The sequence below is a fragment of the Erpetoichthys calabaricus genome, chromosome 12, assembly GCF_900747795.2.
Source record: "Erpetoichthys calabaricus chromosome 12, fErpCal1.3, whole genome shotgun sequence".
NCBI lineage: Eukaryota > Metazoa > Chordata > Cladistia > Polypteriformes > Polypteridae > Erpetoichthys > Erpetoichthys calabaricus.
Window position 1 is genome coordinate 148437219 of NC_041405.2, and position 19000 is coordinate 148456218.

A 19000-nucleotide genomic window follows, 5' to 3' on the forward strand; every position below is an offset into this window, starting at 1 on the left:
CCTCACACTCGGCCCTCTCATTTTCTCTCCCCAGTGCCAAACCCCTAGTCCTGTTCCTATTTATAACACATCTTTTACATTTGGTGGCAGGGATTCACCCCCACAACCTAAGATGCTTTTAAGATCTGTATTTATTATTATTACTATTATGCTTTTTTTAGTCTCCAAAATGAGCTGCCTTACTGGCCCTCGCTATTTCTGCGCTTACAGTTGGCTTCATATTACGACACCATGAAAGATGCTCTGTTAGCCAGAAAAGCTTACTTGACTCTAAGGCGACGTTTTGCTTTTGCAGACTTGGCTCTGTGTTTTACAGATGGACAAGAACCTTGTATGCCAATTGTATATTTATTGTAACAAGTGGTATATAACAATAACCTTTTTTTAATGATTATTAACATACGAAACACCTTTCATATAAAATCACTATTCTCATGACTAGAATTTTAGCGGATTAAAAGAACCAGGCCATCTTCAGTTCACTATTGTAACCATCAGGAACAGATATCCCAAGTCAGTATAAAGCTTAAAAAAAACATAAGGATTAAATCTGAAAATTCTGATCATATTCAGTTAGAATTATTATCGTTAAACCTCACAGCACCACTTTAAAGCATTTGTTGTTAGTCCTGCTGATCCAGAGACACCAAAAATGAAATGATAAAAATAAACCAATATGGAGCAGCAGACACATATCGCTACATGATGCGCATGCAATAAACAAAAGAAACAAATTTAGAATAAGAATATTAATGATATTCATGCAACAATAACCAAACAGATAACAAAGGGGATGTGCAGGACTGTAGTAACTACAGGGGGATAAAATTGATGAGCCACAGCATGAAGGTATGGGAAAGAGTAGTGGAAGCTAGGGTAAGAACTGAGGTGATGATTAGTGGGCAGCAGTATGGGTTTCATGCCAAGAAAGAACACCACAGATGCGATATTTGCTCTGAAGGTGTTGATGAAGAAGTTTAGAGAAGGCCAAAAGGAGTTGCATTGCGTCTTTGGGGACCTGGAGAATGCATATGACAGGGTGACAAGAGAGGAGCTGTGGTATTGTATGAAGAAGTCAGGAGTGGCAGAGAAGTACGTAAGAGTTGTACAGGATATGTACGAGGGAAGTGTGACAGTGGTGAGGTATGCGGTAGGAGTGACGGATGAAATCAAGGTGGAGGTGGGATTACATCAGGGATCAGCTCTTTCTTATTTGCAATGGTGATAGACAGGTTGACAGACGAGATTAGACAGGAGTCCCCATGGACTATGATGTTTGCTGATGACACTGAGAAGGTTGAGGAGAGGTGGAGATATGCTCTGGAGAGGAGAGGAATGAAGGTCAGTAGGAACAAGACAGAATACATGTGTGTAAATGAGAGGGAGGTCAGTGCAATGGTGAGGATGCAAGGAGTAGAGTTGACGAAGGTGAATGAATTTAAATACTTGGGATCAACAGTACACAGTAATGGGGATTGTGGAAGAGAGGTGAAAAAGAGAGTGCAGGCAGGGTGGAATGGGTGGAGAAGAGTGTCAGGAGTGATTTGTGACAGACGGAGATCAGCAAGAGTGAAAGGGAAGGTCTACAGGACGGTAGTGAGACCAGCTATGTTATATGGGTTGGAGATGGTGGCACTGACCAGAAAGCAGGAGACAGAGCTAGAGGTGGCAGAGTTAAAGATGCTAAGATTTGCATTGGGTGTGACGAGGATAGATAAGATTAGAAATGAGGACATTAGAGGGTCAGCTCAGGTTAGACAGTTGGGAGTCAAAGTCAGATAGGCGAGATTGTGTTGGTTTGGACATGTGCAGAGGAGAGATGCTGGGTATACTGGGAGAAGGATGCTAAGGATAGAGCTGCCAGGCAAGAGAAGAAGAGGAAGGCCTAAGAGGAGGTTTATGGATGTGGTGAGAGAGGACATGCAGGTAGTGGGTGTAACAGAACAAGATGCAGAGGACAGAAAGATATGGAAGAAGATGATCAGCTGTGGCAACCCCTAACGGGAGCAGCTGGAAGAAGAAGATGCAACAATACCCAAACAGAACAAGCGCCAACCAGACAATACACATTACTTGGCTGTGAATGGTCATTAAAATTGAATCAGTAGTGCAGGTGGCACAAGTCAAGCAGGTAACTGGAAGGTGGCTAATAGCTTGACCAGCCATAACATCACATGCTTATGTTCATGTAAAGAAGGCTGTAATGCTGGACAGGAGCAAAGTGCTGATGGCTGCAAGCGCAAAATGGAGGATGAGAAAACAGATCAACAGCTTGTTCATTTTAGCTGCTTCTATGTACACATACACTACTTGTCTAAACACCTCAGTTTTTTCAGTTTTTATGGAAATGCACACAGTTTAATGTCTTAATGTATTAGGAAATTAAGCAAAAAACAATGACAAATAAAAAAAAAGTCAAGGAATCATTAAGTGTACATTATTCAGATTTTGGTTTTATCAAAGTAGCCACCATTTGCTGATATAAGAGCCAAAGCGTGGTAACCCTTTTGATTCACAATGCCAGTCACTGCAAGTCACCCACTCTGCCTCCAGCAAAAGAACCCCAGACCATCACACTTCCTCCTCTATGTTTGACAGTTGGGGACACACTGTGGAACCAACCAGCCTTTCACCAACGCGACGGCGTACAAACACCCTGTGTGATGAACTGAAGACTTCAAATTTGGACTCGTCGGTCCATTAAGACTTTCTTCCAGTCTGCAGTAGGCCACAGCTGGTACATCAAGGGCCAATTTTATCCTTGAAAGAATGACTTTCTTCCTGCCACTCGCCCTGTCAAACCTGCAACACTAAGTCTCCTCTTCAAAGTACAAACTGACATTTGCTTTTGTCGACCTGCGCTGTTAAGCTCGTTGTGCTGTGAGGCGCCTAAGATCACACAAGCTGGTGACCCTCAGATACTTGTCGTGATTGGGTGGTGACTTTAGCTCTGCCGGGTCTCGTCCTATCAGAGTTCCTTCCAGTTTCCAATGGTCTTTGGATTGTGTAGGACACCACTGGACTCACTGACACTTTGATTTTTTTTTTTTTTTTTTTGTAATTTCTCTAATGGAAGACCTACACTTCTAAGGGTACTAATGCTCTTTCTCATTGTCATTTCATTTGTCAATTGCTGTTTTCTTGCCATTATCACTAGAAATTACACCTTTCTGCAGTGTAATATTGACCAAGCAGTACTTCACAGAGTGTAGTAACACAGTCTGTTGTAACTCTGCTTTAAGACACATAGAGTGTTTTTAAGTAATCTACAGAAGTTGGGACACCTGTACAAATTGTTTGCTTCAGATTGCAAGGCTTAAGTTACTTGAATTGCTGCAGAATATCTGTAGGTTGTAACCTGCTAGTTATACCATGAAGAAGGCCCACTTGTAATATTCTGAATTTTCCTTTTTTTTTTTTATTCCATTCTTGCTAACCCTAAACTTTAAATTTAAACCTCTTACGGTTTACTGCTTACCTTTTCATCATTTTAGATCATTCATTGCATTTCAACTAATTAAATTTGAAGAAAAGCTGGAAAAACTCAGGTGCTTTTAAACTTGCATGCATAAATTCTTGCTGTGTACATACTGTACTTGTATGCTTCCATAACTGCTTATTGAATTAAATAGCATATTTAAGAACAAAGTGCATCCTTATACACAATATTTTGAGTACATTCCCAGTCATCATTGAGAATTAGTTTCCTTGCTTTTCTGTTTCAAGAGCTTTTGTTCTTGAGGTTGCTCCACACCAAGTAGTATATGCTTGGCTGTGGTGTAAAAACCGGCAACCATAAACAAAAAACAAAAATATCTAAAGTTTGGCAAGCAACAGAGATGGAGGAAATTGCACGACAAAAATGTAGTACAAAAACAAACGCAGTAATAAACACAAAGATCTAAATCAGCCCGCAAAACTGCACTGCAAAATAATGTGGCTGTACTTTTAATAGTTAAATGACAGTGAGAGGATTAGGCCAGTGTACTGCTGGTATCAGTAAAATTAATGAAGTTACATTTCTGTAACATTAAAATGAACTGTACATTCAGTTCGTAAAAAGCATATTAAAACTACCTGAGATCAAAACAACTCAAGCTAATTAGTTGCATAATGAAATTTGTACTTTACAGCTTAATAACAATGAAAAAGTTAATTACCTATACAGAGCAAGCAACAAAAGTTAAAAATTATAGTCAGACTGTTCACTTTTATACATTGAAAACAATACAATGCTTAAGAGATGCATGCTATGGTGTCTGGTAGAGGATGAAAGTTTGCACTTTATGATGTAGAGTGTGCTACGGGTTTGCAAGTTTGTCAAAAACAACCCACCATAAATCAGCTTTCATAACCACAAAAACCTCCAGCACTCAGGGGTGGCGGGGGCACAAATTTGTTAACTATCTTTCTTTCCCCCTGTGCAAAGCTGTAGGGGTCACCAGGAATGACTTTCAGCGTTGTCACAAAGGGGGTGATCCTTTATTGAAAGCAAATTTAGAATTCTGTAACACCACCCCCAGAACACTAAAAAAAGAAGTTGAAAATACACTGAATAATTATACTGTACACGGCAAACATGAAACTTTACTGAGGTTCACATTAGGTAATTAAAATTAATTTTGTTAGAGACAAATACATAAAGCCAGTGTGTATGATCATTTGCAGTCAAATCCATGTACTGGGTTGAACATATGCATGTGTTTAAAGGCAGCCACAGTATTTTAATTCAGCATCACTGTGATCGTGATTTATGAAATATTTTTGCACATTGAAATAATTAATTGATATTGACAGCTAAAACAGTGCCTAAATGTAAATGTACAGGCATATATCTGTTTACAATCATTGTTTTAACCGTTTCTTGCAGATTATTTTACTATAAAAAATAGAGTTAATATAATATATTTGTGCTGTACAGGGTGCAAGGATTTTCCAAATTGGAATTTATGGTATGTTGTGAAGTTTCTGAACTCTTTTCGGACCCCCCCAATAAATGGGACGACACGCCTGTCGCATCTGTGGAGGACATGCTTGTCCATTGCCAAGGCAACCACAGGTTCGTAGTGCCGCAGCAAAGCACCGCGGAAACTATGAGCTGATCGAGATTGCGCTATAAGCGCCTGTCGCCAAAGAGTGATGCAAGGAACATTATAAATACAGGGAACAGTATAACTTGGCCACTAACCTGGCCCAAACCCTTCCCGTTTGCTGTGTCTGTGTATAGGAGAGTGGCAGCTCCCACTACAATAAATAACCGTGCTGTTCCTGCTTCAAACTGAATAAAGTTGGTTTTGCTAAAGTACTGAGACCCAGCCTTGTGTTTTGGTGGTGCAAGACACTGATGCATGCGTCAAAATGGGTTAATTACTATCTACATATTTACTGCATTAATTTGTGTACATTGTATAGCTTTATGCATTATATTGCTTGGGAATATACGTGCAAGATTCAAAGAAATCTAAACTTGGCCATCAGCCTTAAATAGATATAAAGATGGCCCGAGGTTAAAAATGGTGTGCAGGTCTGCATATGAAGACATATGCGTACCAATTATGTAAAGTCATAATTTAAATGAGTGATGCAGACAACCCCCCCGCCCCACCCAAAATTTGGGTTTCAAATATTGGTATTACCTCCATTCTGGGTGATGTATCGAACCCATGGTAAAGCCTGGTAGCCACTCTTTTCAATAATTTTCAGGTAACGAACCTGGAAATGCAAGGAGGTAGAAGTTATGAGGGAGAAAACAGACACAGAAAAACACATTCAATCTCTTACAGTTCAAGATAGCATTCTCATGTGAGCAGCACCAACATGGAATTGCAGCAGAATACCATTTTGCTGAATTTACTGACTTTACCTGTGAAAACTCCCCTCAACGTAAAGCCTTCAGTGCACTGGGACTGTGACGTCTTTAAAATGAAAAGCCAAACTAATTATCATGTACTAGCCATTCCTTGCAGCTTCGCTTGCATAGTAGTGAAAGAGGACAGTGTGGAGGACACTGCCCGGCTCCCTACTCCTGAGGTCTCGCTTCCCCATCCCCTCGGTCCGCAGCCCCTGTCTCGGATTAGCGTGAATATATCGTTCCTGCAAGCGAACTATCATTCTTAGCACGATGAAAGAAGTCGCAAAATCAACCGGAATGTTCAAGCAAATTCTAGAAAATAACCTGATCTAAATCCGTTAAAGTAGTTCTCTCGTGAAAAGCGGATGACATACAGATGTTGGATTTTTTAATATGGAGAGAGAGAGAGAGAGAACTACTTTATTATTCCATTCATCCAGTTTATGATCTTAGCATTTCCATTTCATGGTTATAATGAGCAAGAACCTATCCTGGCAGCACTGAGCACAAGACAGGAATGAACCCTGAATGTAACATCAATCCAAGTGAGACAAACTCTCTGGGCCACCTCAGAATTCCTTGTGCCACTGCCGTCAGAGAAGTGTGCCAAGACCTGTGGCAGCCATACATGCCCAAGCCATAAGACCCCCACCCATCATGTTTAACAGATGGGGTAGTCTGGTTTGAATGATGGGCAGTTTCTCTTTGTCTCCACGCTCTGCTCTTTGTCATCATTCTGATGCGGTTCATCTTTGTCTCATCTGTCCACAACACCTTTTTCCAGAATTCGGCAGGCTCTTTGAAGTCCTTTTTCACAAACCGAAATCTGTCATCCTGTTTTTGTGGTTTGCATCTTGCAGTGTGGTCTGTGTTTCTGTTCATGAAGTCTTCTGCTGATAGTCGTCTCTGACACGTCCAAATCGGCCCCCTGAAGACTGTGTATGATCTGTCAGACAGATGTTTCGGGGCTTTTTCTTCACCATAGTCAGGATTCTTCTGTCCTTAGCAGTGGAGGACTATCTTGGCCTACCAGTTCCTTTGTGATTACTGAGCTCTCCAGTGTGTTCTTTGTTCTTAATGATATCCCATATCGTTGATTTATGTCATCCTAAGGTTTTACAGATGTCTCTAATGGTTTAATTCTTGTTTTTCAGTCTCAAAATGGCTTCTTTCACTTTCATCGGCACAGCTCTTATCTTAATGTTGAACAATGGCAACTATAGACTCCAACGGGTAGAAGCAACTTGAGTTATCTTATGAAGCAATGAAACCCACCTGAGGAATCAAACACACCTTTAACACCAATTGTCCCAAACATGATGGTGCCCTGAAATGGAAGGACCATGTAGAAAAATTGTTGTGTGATCAAAATGTGTGCAAATCCCCTTAAATGAGTCTGCAATGTGTCCTTTAATCACGATGTCTGAATTGTTTCATTTGTAATTTTAAACTGAGGAGCAGAAAGGTAAATCAAGCAAAAAATGTTTCTTTGTCCCATACATTATGGAGGGCACTGTACATAGTAAAAATGAATCCAGAAGATTCCACATTTTTCTTATAAGGGGTACTTTCAAGCTTCAGACCTCCCATTGAGGTACTCAGATCTAACATTTCCATTTCCATTTCCTACATTTGATACGTTTACTTACATTAAATGTCATCTGCCACAAATCTGCCGAAGCCTATATGCTGTCTAAGACCCTTGGTAAAAATTTACCCGATTCTGTATTATCTACCCTGCCATGTAGTCTCTCATCTATATATATAATTCACTAAGTCAGAAGACAAGTAGCCGACCATGGAAAGCACGCCGGAAGGGGCGTGGATTCACTAAACCGCCGACAAGTAAGACGCCAATGGCGCACGCAGGAAGGAGCCACGCCCACCAACTCTTAGACCATTGGATACGACGAAAGAATCACAGAGCCACGCCGACCAACTCGGACGCGACGCCAAGGAAAACATGCCGTCATTTCTGTTTGTCTGTACCACAGTACACTTGCAGCTCTGAGCCACGTTGACTTTTCATTAGTCAACCTCAGTGGAACCTTGGTTCACACAGAGGCAGCGCCAGAGAGAGACAGAGGCACACACAGGCAGCGCGATAGAGAGTGCCGCGCACACACAGGCAGCGCCAGAGAGACAGAGGGGCGCACACACACACGCACGCACGCACGCACGCACGCACACACACACACACACACACACACACACACACACACACACAGAGAGGCAACGCCAGAGAGAGACAGAGGCACACACAGGCTGCGCAAGACAGAGCCGCGCAATCCTTTAAAACTGAAGTTAAAACACAATAAAGGAAGCAGTCTTTAAAAACCAATAAGCCCTGTGCCTCTTTTTCATTAGCGTCTCACCTAGGGTTGCCACCCGTCCTTTAAAATACGGAATCGTCCCGTATTTGAGAATGAAATTGAGCATCCCGTTTTGAATCAATACGGGACGGGTTTTGTCCCGTATTTTGTTTATCATTTTCTTTAAAGCAGCGTCTCATGCAAATCATCCCACACGCATTTTATGAAGATGCCTCCTTTCCTACTTTTGATTGGGTAATACGGGATGTGGCCCCCGCTGCAGTATGCGTCCCTTATTTTTTTGTATTAAAAGTGGTAACCCTAGTCTCACCTGCTTCAGGCCCTGCAACAGTCGAGACGCTCTCTCTGCAGCTGACCTTCTCTGTGCCTGACTCCACTACTGTCAGTCACCTGATTAAAAATGGCCTTTTGAAGGGGAGCTATGGACCCGCTATACCACAGGAACACATTGCCTTCGAGCCTGCTCTCGCTCTCTCTCCTCACTCGCACACACACTACACAGGGGAGAAATGCCCGAAGCAGAGAGACAGAGGGGGTGGGGGCTCGCATGCTGCTGAGAGAGAGAGAGGGGAGGCTTGCGTGCTGATAAGAGAGAGGGGTGGGGGGGGCTGGGGAGGCTCTGAGAGAGAGAGGGGGGGGGCCGGAGGGGCTCCAGTGCTGCTGAGAGAGAGAGGGGGGGGGTTGGGAGGCTCTCGTGCTGCTGAGAGAGAGGGGGGGGGGGGGGGGCTGGGGAGGCTCAGGTGCTGCTGAGAGAGAGGGGGGGGGGGGCTGGGGAGGCTCACGTGCTGCTGAGAGAGGGGGAGGGGGCTCCCGTGCTGAGAGAGAGAGGGGGGGGGGGCTGGGGAGGCTCGGGTGCTGCTGAGAGAGAGAGAGCCTGCGCATGCACTGCACATGCCATGCAGCTGAGCAGGGAGCCTGGGTGTTTATGTCAGTGTTATTTCATGTTTTTACTATTACACTGTGCATTCTATGGTGTAATAATTAACTATGTTTGTGCTTAAAAATCTTTAAAAAAATATATTTACATACAGTTCGTATGGTCTGGAATGGATTAATTGTATTTACATGCAATCCTATGGGGGAAACTGCTTCGGTTCACGACCAAATCGGTTTACGACCAGAGGTTTGGAACGAATTATGGTTGTGAACCGAGGTTCCACTGTATATTGAGTCTAGAAAACATGATCAGCAAGTCTTTGATAGGCTGCAACAAAATGATGAAAGAACGGGCACATTTTTTTCTCACAAGCTGGGTGGGTGTTAGTTAGTTAATTAGTTGCTCGAAGGATTTCAAGATTTAATATGCACAAGCGGTAACACTGCAAAAGCAGCCCAAACCAGAAAAGACTGCTGGCAAAAAATGGCTGACAAATTAAACGCGTGTGCATTGTACTTACTGAAAGCGGCGTTACGGATTTTGCAAATGTTCATTTTTTCCCTCTGCTTAAAAAACATTAAAAAAGCGGCGTGATTATGGGGCGTATACTACGCCGCGGGTTGGTATGCAGCGTGTAAAACAGTTTGTCGCGGATAATTTGCCTCTACAGCGCATCTTCAACCTCAGCCTGGAACAGGGGAGAGTCCCGAGGCTTTGGAAAACATCTTGTATCACCCCAGTCCCAAAGGTATCACGTCCTAGTGAGCTGAATGACTTTCGGCCTGTTGCTCTGACATCACATGTGATGAAGACCATGGAGAGGCTGCTGCTTCACCACCTTAGGCCACAGGTTCAACACGCCCTTGACCCTCTGCAGTTTGCATATCAGGAGAAGGTGGGAGCGGAGGATGCCATCATCTATAAGCTATACCGATCCCTCTCTCACTTGGACAGAGGTAGTGGTGCTGTAAGAATTATGTTTCTAGACTTTTCTAGCGCCTTCAACACAATCCAACCTCTGCTCCTTAGGGACAAGCTGACAGAGATGGGATTAGATTCATACCTAGTGGCATGGATTGTGGACTATCTTAAAGACAGACCTCAGTATGTGCGTCTTGGGAACTGCACGTCTGACATTGTGGTCAGCAACACAGGAGCGCCACAGGGGACTGTACTTTCTCCGGTCCTGTTCAGCCTATATACATCGGACTTCCAACACAACTCGGAGTCCTGCCATGTGCAAAAGTTCGCTGATGACACTGTTATCATGGGCTGCATCAGGAATGGGCTGGAGGAGGAGTATAGGGACCTAATCAATGAGTTTGTTAAATGCTGCGACTCAAACCACCTACACCTGAACACCAGCAAAACCAAAGAGCTGGTGGTGGATTTTAGGAGGCCCAGACCCCTCATAGACCCAGTGATCATCAAAGGTGACTGTGTGCAGATGGTGTAGACCTATAAATATCTGGGAGTGCAGCTGGATGATAAATTAGACTGGACTGCCAATACTGATGCTCTGTGCAAGAAAGGACAAAGCCGGTTATACTTCCTTAGAAGGCTGGCGTCCTTCAACATCTGCAATAAGATGCTGCAGATGTTCTATCAGATTGTTGTGGCGAGCGCCCTCTTCTACGTAGTGGTGTGCTGGGGAGGCAGCATTAAGAGGAAAGATGCCTCACGCCTGGACAAACTGGTGAGGAAGGCAGGCTCTATTGTTGGCATGGAGCTGGACAGTTTAACATCTGTGGCAGAGCGAAGTGCGCTCAGCAGGCTCCTATCAATTATGGAGAATCCACTGCATCCACTAAACAGGATCATCTCCAGACAGAGGAGCAGCTTCAGCGACAGACTGCTGTCACTGTCCTGCTCCACTGACAGATTGAGGAGATCGTTCCTCCCCCAAAATATGCGACTCTTTAATTCCACCCGGGGGGGGGGGGGGTTAAATGTTAACATTTAACATTATACATAGTTATTGTCTGTTTTTCACCTGCATTATTATCATTCTTTAATTTAATATTATTTATTGTATCAGTATGCTGCTGCTGAAGAATGTGAATTTCCCATTGGGATTAATAAAGTATCTATCTATCTATCTATCTATCTATCTATCTATCTATCTATCTATCTATCTATCTATCTATCTATCTATCTATCTATCTATCTATCTATCTATCTATCTATCTATCTATCTTTTACTTTAACACAAAGACAATTTCCTGTTAGATTTGCCTTTGCTATGACAATTGATAAGGCACAAGGCCAAACTTTCAAAAAGATGTGCGTGTATCTGCCAAAACCATTTTTCAGTCACGGACAATTGTATGTTGCTCTCTCCAGAGTTCCATCTTTTCATTCACTTACTGGTATGCCTGCAGGAACACGTGCAGCGAGCGAGAGCGAGCGACACACACACGCATACAGGCGCGCGAGAGAGAGAGCGCTGGACGTATAAGAATAATAATACTTCATTACATTGACATACCGGTGTTTTCAGTATTCAAAGTGCTATCCACACAGGGAGAAACCGGGAAGCGAACCCAAAATCTTCCACAGTCTCTTTACTGCAAAACAGCAGCACTACCATTGCGCTACAAGGCAGTTAAAGAATGCACCAGTCTCGATTTTGTTTTCACTTCTGTTTACAGCGATCGGATCGTAGCGTGCATTGTTGCAATGTTACTTTTCTTGGTGGCTTATTACATTACGGATGTTTCACATGTTCATTTTTTTCCCTGTGCTTAAAAGACATTAAAAAAGTGTTTCTCAACTGTGACTCCGGAACAACTCAGTACGCAAGCTATATTAAGTGTCAGCAACGAAGACTCGCTACACCTTAATGAACAAGTGCTGAAACATACCTACCGACGAAGTAACTTTCACCAGCGTGGCCTCCATCATCACAGACGATCCCGCTTTCAGTCACGGACAATTGTATGTTGCTCTCTCCAGAGGTCCATCTTTTCATTCACTCACAGTGATATCCACAAACCCACCCCATTTGGACAACTGTGTCGTTCAGCAAGTGTTCACCCATACAGGTGAAAAAAACAGACAATAACTATGTATATCTATCAATACATAATTATGCGGCGTATGTTACGCCGCGGGTTGGCTAGTATTTTTTTTATTATTTATTAATTATATATATATATATATATATATATATATATATATATATATATATATATATATATATATATATATATATATATATATATATATATATATATATATATATATATATACACACACACACATACATACATTATATATATAGGGCGGCACGGTGGCGCAGTGGGTAGCGCTGCTGCCTTGCAGTTGGGAGACCTGGGGACCTGGGTTCGCTTCCCGGGTCCTCCCTGCGTGGAGTTTGCATGTTCTTCCCGTGTCTGCGTGGGTTTATTCCGGGCGCTCTGGTTTCCTCCCAAAGACATGCAGGTTAGGTGGATTGGCGATTCTAAATTGGCCCTAGTGTGTGCTTGGTGTGTTTGTGTGTGTCCTGCGGTGGGTTGGCACCCTGCCCAGGATTGGTTCCTGCCTTGTGCCCTGTGTTGGCTGGGATTGGATCCAGCAGACCCCCGTGACCCTGTGTTCGGATTCAGCGGGTTGGAAAATGGATGGATGGATGGATCAACCACTGGCTCCACATTCACACAGGTGGAGAGAGAGCAGTCAATAAAATACGGTAATAAGTTTCAATCAGTGAACAGAGCCATTGATACACTTGGACAGGATCAAGAAATCATTTAACGCAAAATATTCTTTATAGACCAATTTTCAGCAGAAGTTTTATGAGTAGTCTAATTGTTTTTATCTTTATAAAGTCTGAACTGCAGCAAAACTTAACCAATGCCTGGTGAGCAGCGGAAAGGCAACATGTTTCACACATCAGGGATTTTTTTATTTAGAATTTAAAAACCAAAGCAGATAGTATTCATAAGTTTACCATTTCTTCAAACTCATCCAGATAGAATGTTTTTCAGAGAAAAGGCAAACATTCAATCTGTCCAGACTGTTTGGTTAGCTAATAGCGCATCTGTCAGGTCGAATGTTCCGGAGTTTTGTTAAGCAGTGAAGCAGCAGTATTGTTAATGAGTCATCTTTCTACAATCGGCATCAGCAGCAAAAATAAAAGGCATTTCCTTCTAGGAAGTCAACAATGGTACGGGATTATGGAAAACTCAACATCTTTCATAGTGCACACTATCCCAGGAAGCTTTGTAACTGCAGTGTATCTGTGTTTTTACCATTTGAGAAGGTTTCCAGAGTTAATAGATGGTAGAAATCAAACTTATAAACTTGTTTTCCCAGCACAAAGCCTTAGCCGACAGGCCATACCTCACAATAAAAGACCGAAACTTTAAATTAATGGTCTTCACAATTGCAAAATATATTTGTGAAGCGTGGAAGAATTCAACACAGTTTTCCCAGCACAAAGCCTTAGCCGACAGGCCATACCTCACAATAAAAGACCGAAACTTTAAATTAATGGTCTTCACAATTGCAAAATATATTTGTGAAGCGTGGAAGAATTCAACACATTAATAGAAACCTATCCTCTACTAGGACAAGTTTGATTAAACCTCTGAGTCAGAAACCAGGCAGGAGGACACCTGTTCATTGTGTCTTTAATTGTCTCTTCAGTAAACGCAGAATAGGGGGCATTAATCACGGTAGTCTGTTATAGAATGGTCAAAGTAGCAAAGGTAGAGTTTAAACTTATAGACAACTGAATTTATAACACACTGCTGACTTAATCCTGACATGTACTCTGGTTTGTTGGCTTACAAATCCAACTATCTTATCCAAATAAAAGTCTATTCTACTACACTCTTGTTCTTCTCAAGTAGGGTGAGCCAATAGAAGTACCTCATTTCTTCTACAAAAACACTACAAGAAAAAATAATTTCATGATGACACAAGAAAGGGTAGACAAAATAGATTGTTTTCACGGAGTTGTAAAAATGATGTCTTTAAGGTGGTGGCCATCATTAGCGATATGCTCTTCGAGACAATTTCTGAACACCTGCACGACACATTCGGCCATTTCGAGGGGAATAGTAGAGATTTTGTGGCGAATAGAATCCTTGAGGGCTTCAAGGTTTTGAGATTGGTGTGTGTGTACCTTCAACTTGAGACAGCCATACATGAAGAAATCACACGGAGCGAGATCAGGCCACCTGACATCACCGCGTAGGGAGATCAACTTCCCCGGAAACATCTCCCACAAAACTTGCATGGATCTCCATGCCGTATGAGCTGTTGCTCCATCGTGTTGAAACTAGGCATCTACCACATCCATTTCTTTCAGTTGGGGCCACCAAAAGTCTTCTAGCATTTCAATGTAACATTCTGAAGTGATGGTGACCGTTACTCCCTCCTCCTCAAAAAAGTAAGGGCCTACAATGCCAAATTCTGCGATGGTGTACCAAACTGTAACACGCTCACTGTGCAGGGGTCTCAGAACCATAGTGAAAGTTTTGCTTATTTATGGAACCATTCAAATTGAAATGTGTCTCATCGCTGTACATGACGATGGCATCTCGATGAAGGGCTTGCAGAATGTTTGCGCACAACCAACTGCGCCTCTCCCAGTCTCTCTCAGTGAGTTCCTGCACTAACATCATTTTGTATGGAAGGAAAATCCTCTTCAAAGTCATGTTGGAAATGTCTAAAGCAGAAGCATGCTGAACGTCTAGAAGACTGCAAAATTGATGCCCTTACAGCTTGAGGCGTTTGTACAGTCCGAGGACGGCCTGGAGATTTTCTGTTTAATGTTGTACCTGTCTGTCTAAATTTAGCCACCCAGTGAAAAATTGTTTTCCAATTTGGGACGTCACCATTAGGAGGAATGCTGAAGTCCATTCAGAAGGCGTGTTGCGTAGTGATGATAGATTCTTTGTTTCTGAAGAACGCTTCGACACTGAAAACACGATGCGCAATGGACCAAGAAATGTTGCCAACTGAAAACTACAAGGGATCGCCTATCAAAGGACCCGACCCCAACCCCAACCCACTTGGGATGCCTCTACCTCGCGCAATGATCTTGATGTGGTACTTCATTTTAGTTCACCCTATATCTCATGGGTTCAGCTTTTACCCTTGAAATCTTGATGTATGAGACAACTGTCCAGTCTTGTTATTTACAGGGCATCTTCTGGTCTCTCAACCATCTAGTACATTTGGTGTATGACATCAACCATTCTCCTAGTACAGTAAAAACTTGGTCTGCAAGTGTTTTGCAAGATGAGCAAAAAATTTTTCATAAAGTTTAACTTGAAAAATGAGCGAGGTCTTGCAATACAAGTAGTACGTATTGTGAACATGGTGAACGCAGCCCCAAGGGGACGTGGCCGCTCCTCCGAAACCCCTCTTAAACAGTGAAACAATGGGAAACAAACACAGCTTTTCATCTCCTCTTTGCAGGACCAGCTGCTTGCCTGGTCATGATCTACATCTCGCGCAGGGCTACAAACATTTCAAAGACCGTACAGCGGCTGTCCTAGTGTCTCACTTCCTTTGCTCCGGTCGAGGCTCCTGAGCCGCCACGCCCCTTTGAGGAGCAAAATTTTGTGTTCTTTTGATCAAGCGGTGGAGCTATGGCGACTGGTTTTGACAGTGTTCCCGGATCGCATCTGAAAGAGACTTGTGTTTGTTCCTCCTGTATTCGAATAAAGTTTCTGTCTCTTGAAAACCCTGAGTGAACCTTTGCAACTTTGTGACCCAAGCGTGACAGTACACGATTTGTCTGCCGAGCGTTACATGATCACAACTGAGCCAATAGTTTTTTCTCTGTCTCGCTGCGGGATTGTGGGTAATTGTCTCCCATGCTCGGTCTCAGTCAGCGTGCCTCACTCGTATAGTAAACATTCATACCAGCGTATACTGTATACTAAAGCACTGTGACCAGATGTGTGCGCGTAAAGATTCTTTTCAAAGGTACAGTGCAGGTTAATTCATTTTTATGTATTTTTACTATATAATTTGTATTAATCATTTTTATATGAATATTTTTGAGTTGTGGCAGGAATCATCTGAGTGTCCATTATTTCTTCTGGGGAAATTCATTTTGATATACGAGTGCTTTGGATTACAAGCACGTTTCCGGAACGAATTATGCTCGCAAAACAAGGCACCAGTATATAATTTTGTCTTTTATTTACTTAACCGTTTCTATAAGAGCCAATCTTAATATTAAACTGCCACATACTTGGGGGGTTAATGCACCCCCAGATGCCAAATACTTTTTTGCTGCACTTTTCAAGTAAACATCACAATTCATGAAGAAAAAGTGAAATTTTAAAGGAACACATTTTTTTTTTTCATGCAAAGAGCATCACAATTATTGCAACACTGATCATTTTACAATGCCAATGAACGATAAAAACAATAAAAAAAAAAAACTATTGGAACAATTTGTACAAGGTCTGAGTGACGCCATTGATGAAATTCAGTAAATCACAGTGCCAACTGCGCTTGAACTGGCCGCACGCAAGCAAACACAGGTAAGCCCCGACGCTGGCAGGCCAGTCTAGCGCAGCGGCTGAATTCCAGGGACAGTGATGCTGATTCACTAGGGGGCACCAGTGGTCATGAGCTGGCTGCTCAACGAATGTACGGCATGGACTGATCAGCTCCAGTGTGCTGGCAAATTGGCGTTCAATGAATGTAAGTCACTGAATATACTCAGCTCTGGTGGGCTGGCAAATTGCACTGGGAATCGACTATAACCGGTTCCAGCGGTTCAAGGGTGAAATTCACTTAAGTGTGCCTGTTTAATTCCAATAGAATATCAGTTTCTCACAGTTATTTTGAATATGGTGTAGTCTTTTATCCCATGTAAGTTAACACAAACTTTCTTTGCTCGATCTGTAAAACCGAGTTTTAAATTAGGCGATTAGGGAATAGTCTCACTGCTAGCATGGACTGTGAGATAAGCTGGCAAACAGGAGACTGGCAGATTTCTGCTTACCGTCTAGATATGATCATCTGAAAGTGCGACTCAAACTTAGAGAAATACGAAACAAGATTAGTAAGCCTTAAACAGAACTTTCTTTAAACAAGAACGCTTCTTTTCTTGAGTATCAATTTTTTTTCTGTATTTTTGCATTTAAAATGAAGATATTTGGTCGGTGAAATTATTTAAACACTCGCCACACTATTGCCTGCACGATCCTATGAAGCAAACTAAAAGCTGCATAACTTTGGTAATTTGGGATAAACGCAGATACAATTTCAGTAGTTCTCTTCATGGCATTTTTAAAACCAATGCTTATATATTTCAATATGCACTGCAGACCAAAATGCTTCACTCGTTACCTCCAAATTATCCTGTCTCAGAAGGACAGATTGTCGAGAAGGCAAAGCAAATTAATAAAATTATTTCAGAACGGTGGCAAACTGGATCATGGATTGCAACACAAGACAGAAGTTTTGGATGGCAAGCAACTTGACAGAAGCCATGGATTGATGTTTAAAAAAAAACATGGAAACACAATGGAGGAATGCAGTCGCCAAAGATGTAGAAATGCAAGGATGTTGTAGCACAAGCCGGACAGAAAAGCTACTGGGTCACCAAGTAAATGTATAAAACAAATATTCAAGTGGACCAAGCTTCTTCCTCTGCCTAATCAGCCACAGAGATGAGTAGCTGGCAGCAACAGGCAAACATCTTAAGACAGGATGGCAACTTAACAGCTACAAGAGGAAACCACGTCAAGTCTGAGTAATGCATTGCTCAGATGAACACAATAGGGGCTTGGTGGCAGCAGGCATCAGCTGTCAGGTCCAGAGGATTTATTTTAGGTTCCATTCCAAAAGGGCAATCAAGGCCTCATTAGTTTCCACAGCTCTATATACATTATTTTTACTTAACAAAACAAAAAAAAAAAATGAAAAGCCCTGACCTAAGCAGGGCACAAACTTGTTATGTTGAAACAAGCAAAGAAGGGGTGGAGGTGGTGGAGGAAGGGGGCTAAAATACGAAAATACTTGAGAGATCAAGAATAAAAAGCTGAAGGGGAAGTGGTTTTGGAAACCTGAGATATTAATACAAATTGGGGAAACGGTACCCATCTCTACCGTGTGACTTTTTTTTTTTTGTTTTTCATGCTATCAGGTTGCGAAATAAAAAAAATAAATAAAATAAAATAGAAGTGCAGCTGAAATCAAAACAGATCTTCACGATGAATTGCACAACAGTTCCATCTCTGCTTTATTGCCGTTTCACTTGATGCCAACTGGTGTTCTCATATGAAACATCATGTTGAGGCCGGTGGACATAGTGGACGGCCTTGAGATAAGCAGGTAGGAGGGATGCCTACAGATGCTGGACTTCCCATTTGTGGGATTCTGGCCAGCTGTGACTACAATTCATGTGCATCAGGAAATATGGGGGGTGTTGGAGTGACAGCTCTGCTGAGGAGAGAGCAACAAGTAAGTCATTGAAGGACTGGCATGTTTGTCATTGGTCAGAAATACTGGCTATCTTTCACAAATCCAAATGGCAGGTGAAAACACGTGTCAGCAGAGGCAAGTGTACTCATTTGCTTGTGAAGGATTTTAAATTTGATACATCTAATAAGAGGACTACCACTTGCTTATCATACTTTGAATACTCAACAGGATTGTAAATTAAATATTAAATAAAAGACCTCCACCCCAGCACAGCTTCCTTTAACGAAAAGACCTGAAGGTCTAGTTATGGCCAAATGCCATCCTTTCTTAATGTCCGTGTACACCCTAGCTAGTTATGACAGACGCATGTGAAGAAATTTTCTCATTTACTATAATCTATAATTATCACACAGTGTGTGTATATTATATTATATATATATATATATATATAGTTCCTAGTCTAGTAATCTATGTCCTAGTTGCTGCTAGAGCAGGTAATTTTCCCTTTGAGGATTAGTAAAGTATTATCTGCTAGTG

At 42.2% G+C, this 19000-nt stretch overlaps 1 protein-coding gene across 1 annotated transcript in view; it reads right to left on the minus strand.

Annotated features, from left to right (window-relative positions):
- ap1m1 (adaptor related protein complex 1 subunit mu 1) overlaps positions 1-19000 on the minus strand; it is a 113687-nt gene that overhangs the window by 19174 nt on the left and 75513 nt on the right. The window contains exon 11 of the mRNA XM_051935014.1: positions 5637-5712. Coding sequence (XP_051790974.1) covers positions 5637-5712 — 76 coding nt within the window. The remainder of the gene's footprint in view (positions 1-5636; positions 5713-19000) is intronic.